The sequence below is a fragment of the Oncorhynchus mykiss genome, chromosome 4 (assembly GCF_057628025.1).
Source record: "Oncorhynchus mykiss isolate SJ-2025 chromosome 4, ASM5762802v1, whole genome shotgun sequence".
Lineage (NCBI taxonomy): Eukaryota > Metazoa > Chordata > Actinopteri > Salmoniformes > Salmonidae > Oncorhynchus > Oncorhynchus mykiss.
In genome coordinates this window covers 82,542,520-82,560,547 of record NC_143025.1, presented here as the reverse complement: position 1 = coordinate 82,560,547, position 18,028 = coordinate 82,542,520, and the positions used below count along the sequence as shown (strand labels likewise).

Here is an 18,028-nt window from a genome sequence, read left to right as displayed (position 1 = left end):
ATGGGGGGGGGGGGGGGGGGGGGGGCTCAGTCCGGGTTTAAACTTACTCTTGAAAGTTGTAATAGTCTAAATTGTGTAGTGCATAATCAGTTCCTCTTGTCACGTTAGTCATTGCATACTTTCGAGAGCTATTTATAACTTTTCCAGAAATGTCCAAATCAGCTAGCCCATGTCAGCTGTTTTTTTTATTTAAGTTTTCTTTGCACCCCATGACAAAATGTGTAGAATTGCAGGAAATAAGTTTTAAACCTGCAAAATTCTCTCCACCAACAATGGGGTGTGAACAGTTTGTCATGCTTGTGCCCATAGAAGTAGATGTGGCATGTGCGTGCGCAGTGGGGGCACGGGATGTTCCCCAATGCTGGAAGGGGGCCCCCCCCGAGTTAAAAAGTTTGTGAACACCTGGCCTAGTGTCAGTTGTTAATGTCGGTCTTCTGCTTACTTCCAGGTCTTGCCCAGTCTGGCTCTTGGGGCTGCTTTGACGAGTTCAACAGAATTGACTTGCCTGTGCTGTCTGTAGCTGCACAGCAGATCTACATTGTTCTCTCATCCCGTAAAGACCGCAAAACACAATTCATCTTCACCGACGGAGACTTAGTCAGTCTGAACCCAGAATTTGGGCTGTTTATCACCATGGTGAGTGGGAGGCAAGACAGAACAGCTTTGCCATTAGTCACTGAGTACAATCACTTTGACAAGCAGCATGTATAAAGCTTTTGAATACCAACATGTTTTCTTGTTATTTCATAGAACCCTGGTTATGCTGGGCGTCAGGAGTTGCCAGAGAACCTGAAAGTTCAGTTCAGGACTGTGTCCATGATGGTGCCGGACAGACAGGTGGGTTGAGTTCCCTTCCCTCCAGTCAACTACCATACTGGGCAAAGAGTTCCTTTAACCATATGGGATTGCAACCTACTGTGTCTTAGCTGTCGGTCAACAATGTGTTCCTCATTGTTTTCCAGATCATCATGAGGGTGAAATTGGCCAGCTGCGGTTTCATTGAAAACGTTGTCTTGGCACAGAAGTTCTTTGTGCTCTACAAACTGTGCGAGGAGCAACTGACAAAGCAGGTGAATGCAGAGGCAGTCATTCCTGTCTGTACTGGCCTTTGAAAGAACAAGAATAAATTAACTGCTACACTGAGACTGATAGTCAATCCATCCTATCAGGTCCACTATGACTTTGGTCTGAGGAACATCCTGTCTGTGTTGAGAACCCTGGGGGCCAATAAGAGAGCCCGACCTCAAGACACCGAGTCCAGCATTGTGATGAGAGTTCTGCGTGACATGAACCTCTCCAAACTGGTATGAAAAGAAACATCATCAACAAAATTATTGATCCTCATTAGTATGCTAACATATTTTGTCTCTTTGGTGCTTCTCCCTGCCAGGTGGATGAGGACGAGCCTCTCTTCCTCAGTCTGATCAGTGATCTGTTCCCGGGGATCCAGCTGGACGGGAGCACCTACGCTGAGCTGCAGGTTGCTGTGGCCAACCAGGTGGAGCTGGCAGGCCTTGTCAACCACCCTTCGTGGAACCTCAAACTTGTTCAGGTGACACTTTTACTTCTGTGTTTAGTCACAAGTGCTGAATGCACTGGTGTGTAACCAAAGATATACAGTATATACACAATGTGAATGTATGTTTAAATGATTGATAAAAAAAAAAAATACAGTAATAAAGTTACCCTCCAGAGAGGCTGAAATAAAAATGTGCTGTTGTGTGTGTCAGCTTTACGAATCGTCGCGTGTGCGTCACGGCCTGATGACACTCGGCCCCAGTGGGGCCGGGAAGACCGCAGTCATCAACATCCTGATGCGGGCCTTGAGCGAGTGCGGAACGCCCCACAGGGAGATGAGGATGAACCCCAAGGCCATCACGGCCCCCCAGATGTTTGGGCGTTTGGACGCCGCCACTAACGACTGGACTGACGGCATCTTCTCCACGCTGTGGAGGAAGACTTTAAAAACCAAGAAGGGTACAACTGTCTGACTCTGAATGCACCTTGGGATACAATATTGATATGGTTTTACCATCTGTGAGAACATTGTTAGATGAAGCAGTGTTCAAATGGTCCAACCTCTGAATAAGGGTTTTCTCTCGACGACCCAGCCAAAGAGCTTCCAAGAGAGTAACAATTAGAAACATTTATGTTGGCTAGTCAATCTTCTGTGGGTGAACAAACTAAGTACCATGTTAAATATTATGTTTTTGGGAAACACCCCTTTTTGTTGTAGGAGAGAACATCTGGATAGTCCTGGACGGCCCTGTGGATGCCATCTGGATTGAGAACCTCAACTCTGTTCTGGATGACAACAAGACCCTGACCCTGGCCAACGGTGATAGGATCGTCATGTCCCCGGCCTGTAAGCTGGTGTTTGAGGTGCACAACATGGACAACGCCTCCCCAGCCACCGTATCCCGCGTGGGCATGGTCTTTATGAGCTCCTCGGCTCTCAGCTGGAGGCCTATACTGCAGGTATAGGGCTTACGCAATAACACAAACCATCCATGTTACGGTCAAAGTGTTCCATATTAATATACTCTGTGTGGATAGTGTAAGACTTTCTTCAATAATCCAGTGAAATTGTGAACAAATCTATCTAATTGGCCATTGTGTTCAATATCAGATATGTGCCAAATGGCAATATGCTTTGTGTTATAGACAGAGTGTCAGGGTGGGGTAACTTTACATTACCGCAGTAAAAAAAAGCTTCAGATTCCCCTAATGTGCTTAATCCTCATGATGACCTAGTTATGACTAAGTATAATGTTCTGTATGCTGTAGGGATGGGCTTACAAACGCAGTGCAGTTGAGGCAGACAATATCATGAGTCTATACGACAAAGTCTTTGAGGATGCCTACGTGTACTTGAAGCAAAGCCTCAAGCCCAAAATGGAGCTTTTGGAGTGCAATTATATCATGCAGGTATGAATTAAATGCCTTCAGTATTTTGTAACCTTAATTTAACCATCACTTTGTTCCAATATCGACACTAGCATATCACTTAGAATGAAGCCTTGTATTGGGCATGCATTCTAAGTGCTATTCAAGAGACTCTTGAGATAAAGAATTTTGCATTTTCCCTTTTTTATATACATATTATTACATATGATAACTGACCCCATGTCTGTGACTATATGTGTTCAGTCAGTGAACCTGCTGGAGGGCCTGATCCCCACCAAGGAGGCGGGGGGCCTGGTCAGCAGCATGCAGCTGGAGCGCCTCTTTGTCTTCTGCCTGATGTGGAGCGTGGGAGCCCTGCTGGAGCTGGAGGACAGGGAAAAGCTGGAGGCCTTCATCAGGGCCCACGAGAGCAAGGTGGACATTCCCAAAACACAGCCCGGAGAGACCATCTTCGAATATATGGTCAACCAGAACGGTACGTTTATACATAGCCCAAAAGGTCAGAAATCATACAAATATATTGACAAAATTCCTTTTACAACCTGACCATGACGTCAAAAAAGAGTCATAATGACATCATTGCACTGTTTTGGCCCATGCCCACTGGGGCTGTTTTTCCTGGATCCCTATGTGCTTTGGTTGCTGCACAGTAGTACCGTACTGCATGTGGACAGGGCTCTGTATATGATGCAGGCGTTTCTGTTTCAGGTGACTGGGACCATTGGAATAACTATGTGGTGGAGTATATCTATCCCACTGACTACGTGCCAGATTACGCCGCCATCCTGGTTCCCAATGTGGACAACACCAGAACCAGTTACCTTTTGGAGACTATTGCAAAACAGCGCAAGGTACTCTACACACACACACAGACACATTGGGTCAATTGGGTTAAGTCGTCTTGAAAACATTGTCGTGCATTTGGCATCATTAAACTGAAGATTCATCTTTATCAAATGACTCTCTGTAATTATTATTACGCGATTAAACTGATTAATCATGTAACTGTAATTAACTAGGAAGTCGGGGCACCAAGGAAAATATTCAGATTACAAAGTTATACTTTTTCTAATATAACTTTTCAGATATTTTCATATCTGATCAATAGTCTTCTGATTAATGAATTCTTCTTTATTTTACCTCACGTTAGTCTCATTCCAAACGTTGTAAATTGTTGGTTATCTGCACGAACCCAGTCTTCACTATGAGTCATCCATACATCAATTGTCTTAAAATGATTTATTTACTAACTAAGCAATTCACAGAAATGCATAAACAAACAGTAGATAGTTACAAAGAAATGATAACGGAGTTTCTCTAGTGGGATAAACCGGCATCGCGGCTTCGTGTACAAAAGGGAAGTGGGGGTGGACTGAGATAAGACAACACACAGTTCATAATTATAACAATTGAAATGCTAATCCTTTGCACATGAACGCTCACTCATTCGGGAACAATTGCAATCAATATATACATTTACGCTCAGTGTGTCGTCCGGGTCTCTGTTGAAAAGTTTGTTTCTGTTGGAGAGTTTGTCCACCCTCTCCGTCGTGGTTAGAATGGATAGTTCAGAGTGACATTCATTCATGTCGTTATGGATAGAAGTTTCGGCGGTTGTCGGTCTTCGCGTTCAATGATACCGAATTCCTAGCTGCAGACTAGTAACTAATATTAAAGACTTGTTCTTATTCTGTCGGTATCGATAGTCTAAGAGTTTAACCACGTGGGATGGTTAAAATATTCAGCAGTCTAGTCTCAAACCTTGGCCCTCTCGTTATCAAGGTACGCTGGTCTGCAACCTTTGTCCGCTCGTAATTGAGAGCAACATGGTATGGTGATAGAAAACACAGGTAGGGTTTTATTCGGAACATCGAAAAGGGCCGTCTCATGACGCCCGGTCCTGTCTATGCCCCTGGGGGCGTGCCAAGGACTTAGTGAGACTTTTTTCAAAATCACATCACACAATTTCACAAACAATATCATCCACACTCATTAATCTTATATAACAATTAGATGTAAGCCTCATATCTGAGGCTATTATATAAACAGCTTTATGGTAATGTGGCCGTATTGTCTCCCATGAGTTTCACAAAATTGTACCAAACGGACCAGTTAGTAGCTGGATTCTTCACCGATCTTTTATACATTCTCCAGAACACAAATGTTGTTTGGACCTCAAGTTCTGTGAGGTGGAAGAAATTCCTTTGTTCTCTATGAAAATTCACTCTGTCTCTATACTGTGGCCATGAGGAGATAATTTACGACCTCTCTCTGACCACAGCAGCCTGGGTGTAGGAGACAGGGAGAGGGGGATGGGGCTTGCTGTACCCAAAGAGGGCAACGTCATGACAACATGTTGGTGTAATCAACGTAATTTTTTTTTCTCACTTTTGACAGGCTGTGTTGCTTATCGGTGAACAAGGAACTGCCAAGACAGTGATGATTAAAGGCTACACCAACAAGTACGACCCTGAGACAGACCTGTCCAAATCACTGAACTTTTCTTCTGCTACTGAGCCTACAATGTTTCAAGTGAGATATGTATACATTATATACATTACCCAGTATACATTACACCATATAGTACAGTATTACATAGCCTACATTACATAGAGAAGATGATTCAGTGCTATTGCTCAACTAATTTGGAGGAAGGATTGTTTAAATATATTTTACATTTGTATCTAAAAGCATAATAAAAGCATAATTTAAATGCATATTTATGAAATTTTGGCCTTACCCAGGCCTTATTTAAGACTCCTTAATGTTTGGTGTCATATGAAGCTCTACCGCTCGTTCTGTAATATGAGTATTTGGATTTGATATATATATATTTTTACATTAATTTATGAATATTGGAAAATATAAACATGAATATAGAAAAAACTATTTGATTTGGCTTTTTTTTTATTTATATACAGTGCCTTGCGAAAGTATTCGGCCCCCTTGAACTTTGCGACCTTTTGCCACATTTCAGGCTTCAAACATAAAGATATAAAACTGTATTTTTTGGGGAAGAATCAACAACAAGTGGGACACAATCATGAAGTGGAACGACATTTATTGGATATTTCAAACTTTTTTAACAAATCAAAAACTGAAAAATTGGGCGTGCAAAATTATTCAGCCCCTTTACTTTCAGTGCAGCAAACTCTCTCCAGAAGTTCAGTGAGAATCTCTGAATGATCCAATGTTGACCTAAATGACTAATGATGATAAATACAATCCACCTGTGTGTAATCAAGTCTCCGTATAAATGCACCTGCACTGTGATAGTCTCAGAGGTCCGTTAAAAGCGCAGAGAGCATCATGAAGAACAAGGAACACACCAGGCAGGTCCGAGATACTGTTGTGAAGAAGTTTAAAGCCGGATTTGGATACAAAAAGATTTCCCAAGCTTTAAATATCCCAAGGAGCACTGTGCAAACGATAATATTGAAATGGAAGGAGTGTCAGACCACTGCAAATCTACCAAGACCTGGCCGTCCCTCTAAACTTTCAGCTCATACAAGGAGAAGACTGATCAGAGATGCAGCCAAGAGGCCCATGATCACTCTGGATGAACTGCAGAGATCTACAGCTGAGGTGGGAGACTCTGTCCATAGGACAACAATCAGTCGTATATTGCACAAATCTGGCCTTTATGGAAGAGTGGCAAGAAGAAAGCCATTTCTTAAAGATATCCATAAAAAGTGTTGTTTAAAGTTTGCCACAAGCCACCTGGGAGACACACCAAACATGTGGAAGAAGGTGCTCTGGTCAGATGAAACCAAAATTGAACTTTTTGGCAACAATGCAAAACGTTATGTTTGGCGTAAAAGCAACACTGCTGAACACACCATCCCCACTGTCAAACATGGTGGTGGCAGCATCATGGTTTGGGCCTGCTTTTCTTCAGCAGGGACAGGGAAGATGGTTAAAATTGATGGGAAGATGGATGGAGCCAAATACAGGACCATTCTGGAAGAAAACCTGATGGAGTCTGCAAAAGACCTGAGACTGGGACGGAGATTTGTCTTCCAACAAGACAATGATCCAAAACATAAAGCAAAATCTACAATGGAATGGTTCAAAAATAAACATATCCAGGTGTTAGAATGGCCAAGTCAAAGTCCAGACCTGAATCCAATCGAGAATCTGTGGAAAGAACTGAAAACTGCTGAGTCTCTCGATGTGCAAAACTGATAGAGACATACCCCAAGCGACTTACAGCTGTAATCGCAGCAAAAGGTGGCGCTACAAAGTATTAACTTAAGGGGGCTGAATAATTTTCCACGCCCAATTTTTCAGTTTTTGATTTGTTAAAAACCTTTGAAATATCCGATAAATGTCGTTCCACTTCATGATTGTGTCCCACTTGTTGTTGATTCTTCACAAAAAAATACAGTTTTATATCTTTATGTTTGAATCCTGAAATGTGGCAAAAGTTCGCAAAGTTCAAGGGGGCCGAATACTTTCGCAAGGCACTGTATACAGTGGGGCAAAAAAGTATTTAGTCAGTCACCAATTGTGCAAGTTCTCCCACTTAAAAAGATGAGAGAGGCCTGTTATTTTCATCATAGGTACACTTCAACTATGACAGACAAAATGAGAAAAGAAATCCAGAAAATCACATTGTAGGATTTTTTATGAATTTATTTGCAAATTATGGTGGAAAATAAGTATTTGGTCACCTAAAAACAAGCAAGATTTCTGGCTCTCACAGACCTGTAACTTCTTCTTTAAGAGGCTCCTCTGTCCTCCACTCATTACCTGTATTAATGGCACCTGTTTGTACTGTTATACTGTTATCAGTATAAAATGTCCACAACCTCAAACAGTCACACTCCAAACTCCACTATGGCCAAGACCAAAGAGCTGTCAAAGGACACCAGAAACAAAATTGTAGACCTGCACCAGGCTGGGAAGACTGAATCTGCAATAGGTAAGCAGCTTGGTTTGAAGAAATCAACTGTGGGAGCAATTATTAGGAAATGGAAGACATACAAGACCACTGATAATCTCCCTCGATCTGGGGCTCCACGCAAGATCTCACCCCGTGGGGTCAAAATGATCACAAGAACGGTGAGCAAAAATCCCAGAACCACACGGGGGGACCTAGTGAATGACCTGCAGAGAGCTGGGACCAAAGTAACAAAGCCTACCATCAGTAACACACTACGCCGCCAGGGACTTAAATCCTGCAGTGCCAGATGTGTCCCCCTGCTTAAGCCAGTACATGTCCAGGCCCATCTGAAGTTTGCTAGAGAGCATTTGGATGATCCAGAAGAAGATTGGGAGAATGTCATATGGTCAGATGACACCAAAATATAACTTTTTGGTAAAAACTCAACTCGTTGTGTTTGGAGGACAAAGAATGATGAGTTGCATCCAAAGAACACCATACCTACTGTGAAGCATGGGGGTGGAAACATCATGCTTTGGGGCTGTTTTTCTGCAAAGGGACCAGGACGACTGATCCTTGTAAAGGAAAGAATGAATGGGGCCATGTATCATGAGAATTTGAGTGAAAACCTCCTTCCATCAGCAAGGGCATTGAAGACGTTTGACCTCTGTCATTGCCAACAAAGGGTATATAACAAAGTATTGAGATACAATTTTGTTATTGACCAAATACTTATTTTCCACCATAATTTGCAAATAAATTCTTTAAAATCCTACAATGTGATTTTCTGGATTTTTTTTCTAATTTTGTCTGTCATAGAAGTGTACCTATGATGACAATTACAGGCCTCTCTCATCTTTTTAAGTGGGAGAACTTGCACAATTGGTGAATGACTAAATACTTTTTTGCCCCACTGTATATCATTGCACATCCTGCCAATCACCAGCAGAGGGTGACCATTTTGAATACATTTTCACATTCACTCTTGGTAATGCTCACAAATTGGATCGTAACTCTAAAATGAACTTTTATATGTCTGTGTAGAGCTTATTATGTTCAACAATATATGAAAACAAAAAATACTACTCATTACAGAGCAAGCGGAAAAGCTTCATATGACACCAATTTTTGTTCTGTAGCACATACAGATGAAACAATGTAGTCTTAAATTAAAGGAGGCCTGAGTAAGGCCAAAATGTTAGAAATATGCCAACTTTGATAAATTATTTCTCAATTATGCTTTTGGATACAATGCCAAATATATAACAATCCTTCTTCCAAAGGACCATTGTATGGATAAAATTTCATGAAAATACCCCAAATCATGGTCTTTTTTGTCCTGGTTTCGTGAGGAATCACTTTATTGTGTTTCTGTTGAGTAGTAATAGAAGTGTTGTATCATAGCGCACAGTGGAGAGCTACATTGAGAAGCGAATGGGTAGCACCTACGGACCTCCTGGAGGACGCAGAATGACCATCTTTGTGGATGACATCAACATGCCCATTGTCAATGAGTGGGGCGACCAGGTACTGTAGTCATAGCATTTCAATTCAACCCATCCATATAGCAGTGGTGTAAAGTACTTAATTAAAAATACTTTGAAGTACTACTTAACTAGTTTTGGGGGGGTAAATGTACTTTACTATTTATATTTTTTACAACTTTTACTTTTACTCCACTACATTCCTAAAGAAAATATTGTACTTTTTACTCCATACATTTTTCAACCAAAAGTACTCGTTACATTTTGAATGCTTAGCAGGACAGGAAAATGGTTAAATTCACACACTTATCAAGAGAACACTTGTTCATCCCTACTGCCTCTGGTCTGGCAGACTCACTAAACACAAATGCATCTTTTGTAAATAATGTCGGAGTGTTGGAGTGAACCTCTGGCAATCCATACATTTTAAAAACAAGGAAATGGTCTTGTCTGCTTTGCTTAATATAAGGAATTTAATATGATTTATACTTTTACTAGTATATTTTTTCAATTACATTTACTTTTGATACTTAAGTATATTTAAAACCAAATACTTTTAGACTTTTACTCAGTAGTATTTTACTGGCTGACTTTCACTTTTACTTGAGTAACTTTCTGTTAAGGTATCTATACTTTTATTCAAGTATGACAATTGGGTACTTTTTCCGTCACTGCCATAATGCCATCACTGAAGCAGGGCTCTGGACTAACTTTTTCCCCTGGTGGTACTGATGCCACTAACTTTTCAGTTAAAGGGACTGGCCCATGATTTGGTTGCACACAAAATAAATTGCGGTGTCACACAATAGAAAAAATGTGTAATCAATTCAAAGTGACAACAGTCATTTACAATGGTTTGCAGAATAACTGATTCCCTTGTTTGTGTTTGTTTATTTTGCACACAGATCACCAACGAGATAGTCCGTCAGATGATGGAGATGACTGGCATGTACAGTCTGGACAAACCAGGAGACTTCACCACCATTGTGGACATGCAGATGCTGGCTGCTATGATTCACCCTGGGGGAGGCAGGAATGACATCCCCCAGAGACTGAAGAGACAGTTTACCGTGTTCAACTGTACCCTGCCATCCAACACCTCCATTGACAAGATCTTTGGTAAGCTACTCACCTCTGAATTAATAACCGACTGGCTGTGATGCAGCAATCAAATTATGCAATATCACACTGTTAGGTTCTAAATCAACCTTATAAAATTTCACAGGCGCATAATAAAGCTCAAACCAAGTTTATTGCCCATTGGGTCATACAGCTGCATAAGGCAAATACATATTTCCACCAGTGGTAATATATATATACCCCAATTTGGGTGGAGTCTCCTCCTCTCTAAACATTACATCTTTATTACTAGGCAGGAAGTTAAGTGATACGGGCCACAAACTGTTCCTTCTCCCGTAAAGTCACCTGACCTCGACCCCCTTCCTCACTAATCCACATCTCTCAATCCTTATCAGTGCATGCCACATGTGATTATCTTTCTTTCACTCGGTACATTCCAAGCTTAATTACATCCACAATATCCATTCCTCCTACAGATAACCATTAACTTCTGGTGTAGACCCTAGACTATGGCACCCCTCATGTCTCAAGTATAACTGATGACTAACAATATTTAAAGTTTAGAAATCCGAACCCATCAACACACACACGCACAAAAGAGTACTTTATGTGTCTCTATTCCCACAGGTATCATGGGCTGTGGATACTTCCACGAATGCAGGGAGTTCAAGTCTGAGATTTCTGAGACAGTGAAATATCTGGTCTCCGCTGGTAGGATCCTGTGGCAGTGGACCAAGGTAAGCACTGTCCCAATATCAGAATTAATGCTTTACTGAATATATTTAACCTGGTCCCAGATCTATTTGTGATGTTTGGCATACTAACGACCATAGTAATTGACCCTTCGCTAAGCCCCGCCTCCTTGGTTACCGTTGCAACCTCGGACAAAATTCCCCACTCAAACCACTGGAGAAAACCCCTCAAAATTATCTCAGGATGTGTTTTTAATAGACAATGAATTTAAACACAGACTACACTTGCTCAGGTATGTGGTGGTGGAATATCATTACAATTGCTTCACGGGAACCTGGTAAAATACGTTTGTAGTGTGGCTAGCCACAAGATGGCTCTGACTATGCACTATCAGAATGCAGTCAACTCAAATGAAATGTATTTATATAGCCCTTCTTACATCAGCTGATATCTCAAAGTGCTGTACAGAAACCCAGCCTAAAACCCCAAACAGCAAGTAATGCAGGTGTAGAAGCACGGTGGCTAGGAAAAACTCCCTAGAAAGGCCAAAACCTAGGAAGAAACCTAAAGAGGAACCAGGCTATGAGGGGTGGCCAGTCCTCTTCTGGCTGTGCCGGGTGGAGATTATAACAGAACATGGCCAAAATGTTCAAATGTTCATAAATGACCAGCATGGTCAAATAATAGTAATCACAGTGGTTGTCGAGGGTGCAACAGGTCAGCACGGCCAGGTGGACTGGGGACAGCAAGGAGTCATCATGCCAGGTAGTCCTGAGGCATGGTCCTTAGGGCTCAGGTCCTCTGAGAGAAAGAAAGAAAGAATTTGAGAGAGCATACTTAAATTCACACAGGACACCGGATATGACAGGAGAAATACTCTAGATATAACAGACTAAACCTAGCCCCCGACACATAGGGCAGGATATAACCCCATCCACTTTGCCAAAGCACAGCCCCCACACCACTAGAGGGATATCTTCAACCACCAACTGACCATCCTGAGACAAGGCTGAGTTTAGCTCACAAAGATCTCTGCCACAGCACAACCCAAGGGGGGGCGCCAACCCAGACAGGAAGACCACGTCAGTGACTCAACCCACTCAAGTGGCGCACCCCTCCTAGGGACGGCATGGAAGAGCACAGTAGGCCAGTGACTCAGCCCCTGTAATAGGGTTAGAGGCAGAGAATCCCAGTGGAGAGAGGGGAACCGCCCAGGAAGAGACAACAACGGTAGTTCATTGCTCCAGTGCCTTTCCGTTCACCTTCACACTCCTGGGCCAGACTACACTCAATCATATGACCCACTGAAGAGATGAGTCTTCAGTAAAGACTTAAAGGTTGAGACCGAGTCTGCGTCTCTCACGTGGGTAGGCAGACCATTCCATAAAAATTGAGCTCTATAGGAGAAAGCCCTGACCAGCTGTTTTCTTAGAAATTCTAGGGACAATTAGGAGGCCTGCATCTTGTGACCGTAGCGTACGTGTAAGTATGTACGGCAGGACCAAATCAGAAAGATAGGTAGGCGCAAGCCCATGTAATGCTTTGTAGGTTAGCAGTAAAACCTTGAAATCAGCCCTTGCCTTAACAAGAAGCCAGTGTAGGGAGGCTAGCACTGGAGTAATATGATCACATTTTTTTGTTCTAGTCAGGATTCTAGCAGCCGTATTTAGCACTAACTGAAGTTTATTTAGTGTTTTATCCGGGTAGCCGGAAAGTAGAGCATTGCAGTAGTCTAACCTAGAAGTGACAAAAGCATGGATTAATTTTTCTGCATCATTTTTGGATAGAAAATGTCAAATTTTTGCAATGTTATGTAGATGGAAAAAAACTGTCCTTGAAACAGTCTTGATATGTTCGTCAAAAGAGAGATCAGGGTCCAGAGTAACGCCGAGGTCCTTCACATTTTTATTTGAGACGACTGTACAACCATCAAGATTAATTGTCAGATTCAACAGAAGATCTTTGTTTCTTGGGACCTAGAACAAGCATCTCTGTTTTGGCCGAGTTTAAAAGTATAAAGTTTGCAGCCATCCACTTCCTTATGTCTGAAACACAGGCTTCCAGAGAGGGCAATTTTGGGGCTTTACCATGTTTCATCAAAATGTACAGCTGTGTGTCATCCGCATAGCAGTGAAAGTTAACATTATGTTTCCGAATGACATCCCCAAGAGGTAAAATATATAGTGAAAACAATAGTGGTCCTAAAACGGAACCTTGAGGAACACCGACATTTACAGTTGATTTGTCAGAGGACAAACCATCCACAGAGACAAACTGATATATTTCCGACAGATAAGATCTAAACCAGGCCAGAACTTGTCCGTGTAGACCAATTTGGTTTTCCAATCTCTCCAAAAGAATGTGGTGATCGATGGTATCAAAAGCAGCACTAAGGTCTAGGCGCAACAGGACAGATGCAGAGCCTCGGTCTGACGCCATTAAAAGATAATTTACCACCTTCACAAGTGCAGTCTCAGTGCTATGATGGGGTCTAAATCCAGACTGAAGCATTTCGTATACATTGTTTGTCTTCAGGAAGGCAGTGAGTTGCTGCGCAACAGCTTTTTCAAAACATTTTGAGAGGAATGGGAGATTTGATATAGGCTGATTGTTTTTTATATTTTCTGGATCAAGGTTTGGCTTTTTCAAGAGAGGCTTTATTACTGCCACTTTTAGTGAGTTTGGTACACATCCGGTGGATAGAGAGCCGTTTATTATGTTCAACATAGGAGGGCCAACCACAGGAAGCCGCTCTTTCAGTAGTTTAGTTGGAATAGGGTCCTGTCACACAGCCAGGAGTGGTGGGTGCAGAGTCAAGCGCAGAGAGCAGAGGAAAATGGGGGAAACCGAACTTTATTGCGGTGTCCACAATTAACGCCAAAAACAACAGGCGAAGACAAAAGTGTCCAACCCAAAACTGGGCACAAACAGACAGGGAACACAACATGCAACCAACCTAGACTAACAGAAAACAAGCCTGCACAAAAGCAGGCGGGCCTAACAGGCTTAAATAGTCCTGAACCAAAACTCAAATAAGAAACTGGTGCAACCAATAAGACATAACAAACGGAAAAGGAAAAGGGGATCGGTGGAAGCTCGTAGACTGGCGACGACGACTGCCGAGCGCTGCCCGAACAGGCAGGGGAGCCACCTTCGGTGGAAGTCGTGACAGGTCCAGTAAGCAGATTGAAGGTTAAGAGGCCATTATTATTTTTCATCAATGTGTCAAGACATATAGTACTAAAAAACTTGAGTGTCTCCATTGATCCTAGGTCCTGGCAGAGTTGTGCAGACTCAGGACAACTGAGCTTTGGAGGAATACTCAGATTTAAAGAGGAGTCCGTAATTTGCTTTCTAATGATCATGATCTTTTCCTCAAAGAAGTTCATGAAGTGAAAGCCATCCTCTCTTGGGGAATGCTGCTTTTTAGTTAGCTTTGCGACAGTATCAAAAATACATTTTGGATTGTTCTTATTTTCCTCAATTAAGTTGGAAAAATAGGATGATCGAGCAGCAGTGAGGGCTCTTTGATACTGTACGGTACTGTCTTTCCAAGCTAGTCAGAAGACTTCCAGTTTGGTGTGGCGCCATTTCCGTTCCAATTCTCTGGAAGCTTGCTTCAGAGCTCGGATATTTTCTGTATACCAAGGAGCTAGTTTCTTATGACAAATGTTTTTCGTTTTTAGTCAAAGTTACTAACCACTTTTGGAGCTAATTATTGCTCTCAAATGTATCCTGATGTTGACAGCAGATGAGTTTATATTAATAATATAGTTAACTTAGCTAGCTAACATACATACTCTAGCACTTGTGCACTGTTCAATTATTTAGCCATTTCAACAATCTTTTTTTTTTTTGATAAACCCTCTGTTGTCGTCACTGCCCTTATTGGCTTCCATGCATTTGAATCTAGAGATTGTCCAAGGCTGGTTGGTCTCGAGCATGGTAAGCGACAGTTGCTATCCAATGGAGTGCTGCAATTGGTTGGCCAAAATTCTGTGGCGGGGCTTAGCGAAGGGTCAATTTTCTATACAGCACAAACAGATCTGGGACCAGACTAGTATTTGATCAGTCAGTGCATGAACACATCTCTGAAGTTCCTAAATGTTTATGTATCCCTGTACTATGTATGACCTTTCAGGTGAAAATGCTGCCCACACCCTCAAAGTTCCACTACATCTTCAACTTGAGAGACTTGTCAAGGATCTGGCAGGGCATGCTCATCATCAAGGCAGATGAATGTGACGATATCCCCACCTTGCTGGCGCTGTTCAAGTGTGAATGCACCAGGGTGATCGCAGACAGGTACAGTACTGGAATGAACGGGGTCCCTGTTATGAACAGAACACTTTGCATTCACAGTGATAAAGTCACAATCCTTAATACATTTTTCAACCCAGTGGCAGCCCTGCCACTTGGTTTCCTCTAACGCTGAGGGATGGGTCTGGAGAAATTACGTAAACATTGATGTAGTACAATTTCTTTAGCTACCGGAGCACCAAAAACATGTACGGCATAATTTCTCAATCAGAGTTTGTACAAATTGATGTAGCCTTGTTACGCACGCCTCAATGAAGAGGGAACGAAACACCCTGCTACAACTCAACTCTCCGTGAAGCGAAAGAGGTATGGACGACTGTAGGTGCGAGTAAGGATGACAAAAGGCAGAATTTTTAACGTTTACTAGGAATTTATTCCTTCACACGGTAATATGGGGAAATGGGGCTGGACGGAACCAAAGCAAAGAAAGTAAATATCAAAGTCCCCTCTCCTATCTTAACTGCCTAACCACTACTTACCTAATAAGGCACCACCTGGTGCTCTAACCAAAATACAGGGAGTGATCTGCCCAGGTCTTACCTAGTGTGCCTAGACAGTGAATATACTACGGGTATATGTATGCCCGCGGGCCTCTTGCCTAAGCACTCCCTAGGTGCCTTCCCCTTCCCCCCCTGGGAACAAATGAAACAGGATAACAAACCATTTCAATAATCAAAACAGTGCGTCCTATTGACACATACCAGACAACCAATCAGCTCCCTCAGCAACAACTAACATAGTATATACCAAATTGCTTTCTGAGAAACAACCAACACAGCTCTCAGCAATTGAATTCTCTATATCACAATCAATCTCTCCAGCAATGATCTCCCAGCAATCTCTTTCTGCAATGATCTCCTTTTTGAACAACAGAACACTGGCTTTTATAACTGGAGAAGGAGTCTAATGGGATAGAGCTGTAACTTGACGAGGGGGCGAGGTCAGCTCCAATTAGCCGTGGAGTCGACTAATCAGCTGCTGTGGGATTTCAGGAAGCCATCTCCTGAAATACACTCAAATACACAACCTACCACACAGAAACTGGGGAACGTAACAAGCCTATTGAATATCATTAAAGCATATGCATTATATTCACCCTCCAAATGCAACGTCTGCCTATACCATCACATAATGTCTAAAGAAATTGTTCTATTTTTAACCCATTGATGTCCATAAAGGAAAAAAAATACTCTGTTATACTTGTTCTCTGAGCTTACTGATGGACAAATCTGAAGCAATGTGTCAAATCTGCAAAAGCGTCAGTCGACAGTGTGAGTTTTTGATATTGTACTATATTTAGTCATTGGACACATGGGGTTACTGTTATTTCATGAATCAAGTCATGTGAATACATGTTCAAATGATCAGATCTTAATAATGTTTTGTATATATATTGCCTGGACCATTATATACAGTACCGTGAAAAAGTATTTGCCCTCTTTCTGATTTTCTGTATTTGTGCATATTGTTTTACACATATTATACCAACACAAGTATAAACACAACATGCAACAATTTCTAAGATTTTATTGAGTTACAGTTCATATGAGGAAATCAGTCAATTAAAATAAATGGTATCAATAAACTTAATCTATGGATTTCACATGACTGGGAATACAGATGTGCATCTGTTGGTCACAGCAACAAAAAAATGGGCCTCACAATGGGCTTCAGGATCTTGTCAGGGTATTTCAGTGCATTCAAATTGCCATTGATGCAATTGTGCAATTGCAATTGTGTTCGTTGTCCATAGCTTATGCCTGCCCATACCATAACCCCACCGCCACCATGTTCACAACGTTGACATCAGCAATCCGCTCGCCCACACAACGCCATACATGTGGTCTGCGGTTGTGAGGACGGTTGGACGCCAAATTCTCTAATACGATGTTGGAGGCGGCTTATGGTAGAGAAATTAACATTAAATTCTCTAGAAACTGCTTTGGTGGGCATTCCTGCAGTCAGCATGCCAATTGCACACTTCCTCAAAACTTGATACATCTGTGGCATTGTTGTGTGACAAAGCTGCACATTTAAGAGTGCTATTTTATTGTCCCAAGCACAAAGGGCACCTGTGTTATGATCATGATGTTAAATCAGCTTCTTGATATGCCACAACTGTCAGGTGGATGGATTAAATTGTTTTAATGAACAAAGTTATGCAACATCCAATGCCCCTTTTTGAAAAGTGTTTTTTTATTTAACCTTTATTTAACTAGGCAAGTCAGGCGCCCACATGACGAGTACATGTGGTGCCACTGGTTGTGCCATCTTTAGCTGTCATGACAGCAACCAAATACTTCCTGTAGTTGTTGATCAGTCTCTCTGAGGAATTTTGGCCCACTCTTCCATGCAGGACTGCTTTAACTCAGTGACATTTTTGAGTTTTCGAGCATTAACTGCTTGTTTCAGGTCCTGCCACAACATCTCAATCAGGTTTACAGTTGAAGTTGGAAGTTTACATACACTTAGGTTGGAGTCATTAAAACTAGTTTTTCAACCACTCCACACATTTCTTGTTAACAAACTAGTATAGTCGGTTAGGACATCTACTTTGTGCATGACACAAGTAATTTTCCAACAATTGTTTACAGACAGATTATTTCACTTATAATTCATTGTCGGTCAGAAGTTTACATACACTAAGTTGACGTGCCTT

General features: G+C 41.9%; 1 protein-coding gene across 1 annotated transcript in view; it reads left to right on the top strand.

Annotated features, from left to right (window-relative positions):
* Positions 1 to 18,028, top strand: part of LOC110521084 (dynein axonemal heavy chain 8) — a 58,352-nt gene that overhangs the window by 20,152 nt on the left and 20,172 nt on the right. Inside the window, exons 44-58 of the mRNA XM_090233167.1 lie at positions 449 to 636; positions 751 to 837; positions 963 to 1,070; positions 1,170 to 1,304; positions 1,391 to 1,552; positions 1,731 to 1,977; positions 2,237 to 2,478; positions 2,788 to 2,928; positions 3,151 to 3,382; positions 3,616 to 3,758; positions 5,305 to 5,439; positions 9,197 to 9,319; positions 10,182 to 10,395; positions 10,984 to 11,093; positions 15,191 to 15,354. Coding sequence (XP_090089293.1) covers positions 449 to 636; positions 751 to 837; positions 963 to 1,070; positions 1,170 to 1,304; positions 1,391 to 1,552; positions 1,731 to 1,977; positions 2,237 to 2,478; positions 2,788 to 2,928; positions 3,151 to 3,382; positions 3,616 to 3,758; positions 5,305 to 5,439; positions 9,197 to 9,319; positions 10,182 to 10,395; positions 10,984 to 11,093; positions 15,191 to 15,354 — 2,431 coding nt within the window. The remainder of the gene's footprint in view (positions 1 to 448; positions 637 to 750; positions 838 to 962; positions 1,071 to 1,169; positions 1,305 to 1,390; positions 1,553 to 1,730; positions 1,978 to 2,236; positions 2,479 to 2,787; positions 2,929 to 3,150; positions 3,383 to 3,615; positions 3,759 to 5,304; positions 5,440 to 9,196; positions 9,320 to 10,181; positions 10,396 to 10,983; positions 11,094 to 15,190; positions 15,355 to 18,028) is intronic.